Raw genomic sequence first — 8,081 nt, 5'->3', positions numbered from 1 at the left:
GACTGATTTTAATAATTTATGAACTGATATCAATGATTTGGCAAGTCGTAACATATAGATTTTCCTTCAAGCATAATAATTAGATAATTTGTAGTATACTAATTACTAATTATTATATATAGTTTTATAATTATCAGATATCTATAACTAGGATAATCTTACAATTTATCACTCAATTTCATTAACATTATTTCAATATCCAATGATGAAAGAAGTTCTTCAAAATTGAGCAAAACATGAAAGAATCACTGTCAACACATACACACACACACACATATTATTTCTGATCTTCATACATTATTATAACTTTCTTTCTAGATAACTATAGAAAGTTTCTTTATGAATAACTATAGAAAGTCTTTCGATACGTCGAGACGAGAGGAAAATTGAAACATAAAAATTCGAAAATCGTAAATTATCGTAATTTATTTTACGGGGGCGATAGATAGCGAGTATGGTTTCGTCGAACGACTTAACGGAATATCTATATTTTGCCGATGGAAACGATAACGGACATGGTTAAGGAAATGGAAGGGTATAATTATGGTGAACGCGAAAGTGCCATTTAGATGAAGGATAGTTTTAAACGAGAGATGCACGGTTTTTAACGAGCACACTAGCGCGGCATGATAACGCTAGTTGCCCCTTATGTCGGTTAGCGAAGGAAAGGGTTGACTGTAACGCGTTATTATGCCGGTTTGCATAATTCAATTCTTACCTGCCCGTCAACTTTGATAAATACGTACCTGCGCCGCTATTGATTGTTACCTGTCCCCCTGTTCCGCGTCGCGGAAATTGTCGCCTTTCTCTTGTAAAATAATCGCGGGCGAGTGAAACGTGCAAACGCAAGGGTGCAACGAGTGATACGTAACTGCGTGACAGTGTAATTTTTCGAAAACGTGGATTTAACGTGGAACTGGTGTCCAAAGGGAGAGAATTCAGGTGTCTGTTCAAACCACGAAGTATCAGGTTAGCAGACTGATTATTATTTAGAAATTTGTTATTTATTACGTGAAACGAAAACTGTAGGATTAAACACGATTTTGGGTATCTTTGCTAAAATATCAGTCGATTTATTTTGAAATATAAAAATCATCCCTTTTTATATATTTGTATGATAAGCAATCAGTAATTAAATTATAATTGATAGTCATTTATTTGTTATTCAAAATTGTAGCTCCACATCCGCTCCATATTATTGCGCTACAATTTGCAATTAATCACTATTGTTAACATCATCAAATTCTCTTCTGTCTCCTCTTTATTCTTCCTTAATTAATTTCGCAAATTTATTCAATCAAGTTACTCTTCGTGCGATCAGTTTAAATAAAACAACTCAATAAATTTGAACGGACCGCATCCAACTGATAATTTATTCCATAAATAATCAAACATTACCACAACGTCACTCTATATTCCCCTAATGTTAAATGAAATGAAACAATTTAATAAATTCAAGCACCGCACCCAAGTAATGGATTACGCCAGAAATAATTAAAAAGTTACTACAACATTGTCTTTCCGCCAATATAAGCTTATTTAGATATCTTCTCTAAAAAAAAAAAAAAAAAATTAAAACTTCAAACCATCAAACTTTAAGAATTATCACAAAATTCCTTCCATCTCTATAATCTTACTCTCACTCTTACACCTTATCTTAAGGAAATCAATTCAGCGTGAAAGCAACGAATAATTTAAAATTATCACCTTTTACTCGCGATTTGATTAAAAAGGAAAACATGATGCGTTCAATGAATATAATTTACTCATGGTCGAACGTAATTGCAACAACATGTTTCTCCTATCTCGATCCTCTTCAACTCGTCACTGACGTGTTTCTCTCTACACTCTACGCTGCTCGTCATCGTTTTCCATCCTGTTTCGTGGCGTCTCGCACCTGTGCACAGGTACACTGACGAGCCCGGCAGCGAAGCAGGAAATCGAATCGAGATAAAATACAATTTATCGCGGCGCGTAACTGAGACATAAAGCGGCTCTCGCAGATTCATTGGACAAGTTGTCGGTGCTCTAACGGCGCCCCCATGCTGTTCCCACAAATGGCGTCTCCGCGCCAGCAACATCGCGTTCGCCACTTCCTGTTATAAGCGGATCGCGCACAGGTGGATAGAAAATTCGCCGATCGGTGCTCCACGCTGACGAAATAAACGACTTGTTGCCTCCTGTATGTGCCGGACCTAGCCTGGATAACTGATAATCCGCGAATATGCGACGCACGACGGAAGCCTGACGCCTGGTTTACGCGATGAAAAATTGAAATTTCCGATGTTTTATCTCTGATAAGCTTGAAATATCCTACACGCTCTTCGAGAATGGATTTATACATATAATTAGAATTCACCCATAGAGGTATTTTTTGCTTGTTTTATGAAAGATGAAGCTCGAACTGACCAGATTCTCTCGTCGTCATTTCCTTTTTCCTGTAATAATTGTCTTAAAATCGTTCAATCTTTCGATTGACAGCTTGCAAAGATGTGAATTTCAAATTTCGTATTCAATGAATTTTGTTACCTTCCGCTCAAATTTTAATAGCTTCGAAAGCACCTGGCACAGTGATTTTCAGATTATGCGTAATCGCAAATTTTTGAGCGTTGCAGCTTTCTCTTTCTGGCGAGCAGTTTATATTTATTTGTCATTAATTAAGTTACTTGGTGTATTTCACGCAAATTCTCGTACAAGCTCGAGAGTTTGGAACATTCAACGAGTTTCAGGGAAGGCCTGTACTCAATTAGTATCGAGTTCATTGTGGTATTTGCTTAGGATTTGCTTGTTTTATCGACCATCGTTTGTAGCTACGACGGTGTGAGCGTGAAACTCGAAGGAAATCGAAACCGAGAGATCCTTCTGTCGTCAGTTTCCTGAAATAATATATATATATATATTTTTATTATTAAACAGGGATCGCGTTAAATCTATATATGGCGTATTTTGTGCAATTACTTTTGGGAAAAATTCCATGTTCTCCTTTTGCCAAACGTCCGGCTCCGACTTTAAAAAATCGTTTTGTAAGCTATTCGTCGACGGTTCGATGCTCGATTCTCTTTCGCTGGGAAAGACGATGTCGTTGCTACTTCTTACTGTATCAAATCTTGGATATTCTCTCTTCTCGTGATATTCTCGATACTTTGTAGGTGGAAACTGAATTGTATTCCGCGCTGGACTGTTTCGAACGTGTCCCTTCCAATTTCCAGCGACTATCCTCTCCCTCACCTCGATCCTCGAATAATCGTTGACTGAACAAAGCCAGAAATTTACAAAATTTATTCAATCCTCCTCGTTATTATCGGGCATAAAAAAAGAAAAATATATAATTTGTACGATACGACAAAATCACAAAAAAATCCCAATTCCTCTGATTATCTCACCTCGTTGGCCAGGAATCCTGTCAGACGTCCTATATTTCCCTCCCCGAATCCTGTTGAAGAGGTTGAAGAACCCTCCGTTGTAATTATTCAGATAATAAACCAAGCCGTACGCGTCCCTCGGACACTTTGGGAACGCCTCGTAGCACGCCACGGAATTTCCTCGGTTGCCATAACCGAGTATCATCGCTCTGCCGAAGTTCAGCAACGGGGACGTTCCGGCGACGTCGATTTTCGTCAGCCAGCTGAAAAAGAAAGGAGAAAAATCCATCGTGAGTTTCTTTCTTTCTCTCTTTCTCTCTCTCTCTCGATGTTCCATTTGAGAAACTGTGTTCTTGTCGACTTGATTCTGCGGCCACGTACTCCGTGAAAACGTTCCGACCGAGGAACTCGAAGAAGCCGGATCCCTGTTTGCCTAACGATCGTCCAGGAAGTTTTCCGCTCGCCATCTCGCAGAGTATCCTCGGGACACACTTGTAGTCGTCGTGGCTGGATATCGTGGACAGGGCGTCGAGGAGATTCAGCTGGAATCCGGGGGGAGGGCCGACCGTTCCGCTCGGATAATTCGATTGCTGGTAGTCGGAAGTCGAGTACGCCGGAAGGGAGCTGCCCTGATGCGGCTGTAAGCAGAAAAGTTGCGGAATTTTCCTGCGTGGACGCGGGGGAAACGTGGACGTCTGGGATCATTGATTGCTTCCTTTCCTCTCGTGTCAAATATATATCGAGGAGAATGGGACTTTACGCAACGGTATTTAAGTGCTATAGAACTAGCTGAGTGTAATATCCTTTTGACATATTATGGAAACGTTATTTGGAAGATTATTATCAGTATGGGAATAATTAATATAAGAATATCGCTTGGATTAAATTACAATGTTTATGGATGGACAGTTAGCGGTAGTAATTTTTTTCATTAATTTCTTAAATATGACATTTTTGTGATATTAATATATTATAATAGTATAATATATATAATATAATATGCTATACATATATAATAGTATATTAATATTAATATTATTATTAATATTATTTATTATATATATAATATTCTTATATATATATAATAGTATAATATTATTTTATGAAAATATTATTTAGGAGAAGAGAGAGAGAGAAAGACAGATCAATACCAGTAAAATTCCTTTTATATAAATTTTTTGGGAGATAAATAATTTGTATGATTGAAATTTAACAAGAGTCTATAAATAGTCATGTCCATGATAAATTTCGTTCATAAATAAGTGGATTAAAGTTTATTTGATCGAGGGACTGATTGAAATTAAAATAACAAATGAATATTACCGAATAAATGTAAACGGAATTCTACTGATTCTTTCATCACGATAATACTTTTATGAGATCTCAAAATTATTAGCATCTTAAAAAATTTCTTTCATTCTTTGCTCTATTTTATTTCTCGAGAAAAACATTAATTGTCAAATTCTGAAAAGCCCTTCATAACGAAAGGCTTTCGTTTTTTAAGAACGAACGTTGTGGTTCTCTCTCAGGGTGGTAAAATTTGGAAAAACAAACAAATAAAAAGTCGAATTTCGTTCCTCTTTGTCTTGAAACGCTTATTATTATTGTTATTAAAGAACATCTATAGTTGAAATTCATTTACCGCGTTTTCAATGATACTTGTAGCAAAAAGATCTCGATCAAATGTAAGTATTGGAAAGTGTTCGGAAACACTTGAAATCTTTTAAATATGAAATACGAAGTTGTTTGAAATGTATGAAAAATTAGAATTGGAATTACTCTAATTAGAGTCTCACGCGCGAAAGATCTCGATGTTTTTAAATACGTTCAAGTGCCATGACTGCGTTTGATTGAAAACATTTTACGAGGTACATAGTTGTATCACACATATTGCTTTCGTAATAATCGTTAATACGTTCAGCTCTTTACGAGGAGTTTTTCGTACGGCAACGTGCGCTAGAATATTAAATTTCACGAGGTAGTTCGTTATTAATTTAGGAAAGTTCCGATCAATAAACCATCGTATAATGGCATTCACGATGTTTTGCACGCAATTTTGTAACGAAATGATCCGTGAATTATAAAGAACTCAATAACAACGATCCCCTTTTCCCTCCAATACAAATGTTTCTATAAAAATGTTTCTAAAAAAATTTCAATAACGCCGTTCCGAGTCTGAATAAAGGTCTGACGAGCGAATAAATTTCAATATCAAACGTACCGTGACAGCATTGTTAAAAATACTCGAGAGAACGTCCACGAAAGAGATTTGCCTGCCCGTGGATCCGTCCGATTGACCTTTCCCGCCTGTCAGCCCGTCGCTTTCTCGATCAACGAGATCGACAACCAATTCATCGATGCACCTACGGCGACGAACAACGTTTTCCACTTGAATCGCTCCATCCACTGTTCTCTCTGCGTTATTAATACGCACGAATGGTACTTACCTTAATAAGTCCGTGGCGTTGTAATTGCTTCGTGTTTCGTCAAAATCGCAAGAGTCGTCGCGCTGGACCTCGCGACGAATCCTCTGAAATTGCTCCTCCGCGCGAACGCGGATAAGTAGAGCGCAAATGAAAATAAATTCGAACGTCATTCCACGATTTTTCATTTCCTTTCGATCCATTTCAGATAAATCAAATTTCAAAGACACTTCTTCGACGTTTCTCGAAGAATATCACCATCGCCCGTTTTTGTTATATATGCTTCTCCTTCTTCAATTTTCAACGTCAAAACCGAATCGCGGAATAGAGTTTCGCACGCGAGAGGCTGAAACGGTCGACGACGATAGTTCCCGTTGAAACGGCACTTTGTCGCGATCGCCTGGCAAGTGTTTCGCCTCGCGGATGATCGTGTCACAGTTCCACGGCAACTGGAACTTTCTTCGAAAGCGTTCCTCGTACACAAGCTCGGCCGAATGAGGCGTAGGTAGGAAGGAACGTCATCGTTCTGCTACTCTCACTTCGTGTGACCGTTTTTCGTTGCCCGTACGCGCTCGTGGTTCAAGAAAACAAAATAACAATAAGCGTGCTCGTTTTCTCAGTAGATTTTATTTTCAACAATCAACACAATGAATTAATCATTCGAGTGACATTTGTTCGTTGCTCTGGTACTCGAGTGACATTTTTTCATCTTTCTAATGTTCTTTTGGAAATTAAATTTGAAAATCGTCATCCCGTATTGTGCGTGAATGCTCAACGCTGGAGATACCGATACAGCAGTAAGAAATTTATAGTAAATAAATCATAGTAACAGGCGCACGTTGGCAAGGCAATAAAATTTTTTATGCCTCCAGCGTTGAGATTCTCGTATAATTTATTCTCGTGTAATTTTTTCGTTTAGGTACGTGCATTGGAAATCTATTGAAATGAAAGAAACGATTATCTGCAACATAAGTTTCAAATTGATTAGAAAATTGACCAAAAATTCGGATTTACATCATACAGCAAAGTTCACTGTAAGTGATTATTCCCTCGTTCAAAAACATCTTCACAAAGAAAGTAATCCAAAGAAAGAAAAAAAGTAAACGTTAATATTTTCCAATTTCGTCAACTCTATTTATTACATTTCGCCGACAATGAAGTAGGATAACTGATCGCTAAACTCTCTGTGTTGAAAGAAACTTGAGGTAACAAAGCGGTTAAATTCACGTATGCACGTATCCAAAAGTCATCTGTTCGACCTCGTCCTCGCGTTTTATGGAACCCAGGACTGCCGTCTAGCGAGGATGAACGATCCTCTCGTGGATGGAAACCGGCGAACACGTTCTCGACGATATTTACAATCTGTACAGGGACTCGTAAACGGTTACGGTTTACAGTTAATCCGAGAGCGTAGCCTCGTCGCAGCCTCTCCCTCGTTTCGCCAGCTGATGACAGAGTCGCGGGCTTCCTATGATGTCGCCCAGGAACACGCTCAATAAATAATTCTCCTTCATCGGGTTCGGCGATGATTTGTACTCGCTGTAAAATCACCAATCCACGGGAACGTTATGTACCATCTAATGAACTCGATTGTGAAAGCGTTACGAGCCCGAGTATAGTAGCGTGGAAGTGTAAATCGCTGCCGGTGTGTAGTATCACGTGTGTAGAGTAACTGGATCGTGTCTTTTCTTTTTCTTTTTTTTTTTTTTCTTTTTTATCTGGTACGGTAAGAAGAATAGCGTCGGATCGTTGCTTGGTCGACTCGCTCGTCGAGAGATTACAGAGAGATTTATAGGCGCGCGGTGAATACTGAAACCGTCGTTACTCGGTCTTGGTACGATTTCTGCGACCTAATTCAGACGTCTTTATTTTGTTTCAAATTTGATATCTTCGATTTATGGGGATTTTCCGAGAATTATCCTAGATGTTCTACGTTGGAGATTTTTGAGAATTTTTTGTCCCATTTTCTCAGTTTATACCAAATAATAAGTTTATTACTTCTTAATAATTTCTATCATACCGGCGAGTTCAAAAGAAAAAGAAAGCGACGAATTATTATATACAGTTCGGTCACTCGTTATGGTCCGCGAACCGGTTGCCAGCGCAACGGTGTTAAAACTGAAGCTTTAATACCAACTTTTAATGATTAAAATATATCCATCTAGACGATCAACCTTTAAAGTAAAATAATAATCCTGAAGCAAGTATCATACCTTTGATAATAATTTCTCTATTAAAAAATCTCTTAAATCAAATATTCTTCTCCTACGCAAACCAAAATTCAGCTCCAAAACAA

At 38.0% G+C, this 8,081-nt stretch overlaps 1 protein-coding gene across 1 annotated transcript; it reads right to left on the bottom strand.

Moving 5' to 3' along the window:
- Positions 1–1,132: 1,132 nt before the first annotated feature.
- On the bottom strand, positions 1,133–7,782 carry LOC122533795. Its single transcript, XM_043663855.1, has 6 exons — positions 5,810–7,782; positions 5,584–5,725; positions 3,744–4,000; positions 3,384–3,625; positions 2,959–3,251; positions 1,133–2,876 (listed from the first exon to the last, which is right to left on the bottom strand). The coding sequence occupies exons 1-6, from the start codon at positions 5,986–5,988 to the stop codon at positions 2,811–2,813; spliced, it is 1,179 nt and encodes a 392-aa protein (XP_043519790.1). The 5' UTR covers positions 5,989–7,782; the 3' UTR covers positions 1,133–2,810.
- Positions 7,783–8,081: the final 299 nt, after the last annotated feature.

Source organism: Frieseomelitta varia, unplaced genomic scaffold (genome assembly GCF_011392965.1).
Source record: "Frieseomelitta varia isolate USP_RPSP 00005682 unplaced genomic scaffold, Fvar_1.2 scaffold_553, whole genome shotgun sequence".
Classification (NCBI taxonomy): Eukaryota; Metazoa; Arthropoda; class Insecta; order Hymenoptera; family Apidae; genus Frieseomelitta; species Frieseomelitta varia.
Note: the sequence above shows the minus strand (reverse complement) of the source record. Positions and strands in the feature narration are given on the sequence as shown.

Excerpts from the sequence above, each read along its gene's own strand:
- LOC122533795 (XM_043663855.1), bottom strand. The coding sequence starts at position 5,988 with ATGGATCGAAAGGAAATGAAAAATCGTGGAATGACGTTCGAATTTATT. Across the intron at positions 5,726-5,809 it reads AACGCCACGGACTTATTAAG|GTGCATCGATGAATTGGTTG; the intron begins GTAAGTACCATT and ends TCGTCGCCGTAG. Across the intron at positions 3,252-3,383 it reads CAGGATTCCTGGCCAACGAG|TCAACGATTATTCGAGGATC; the intron begins GTGAGATAATCA and ends GGCTTTGTTCAG.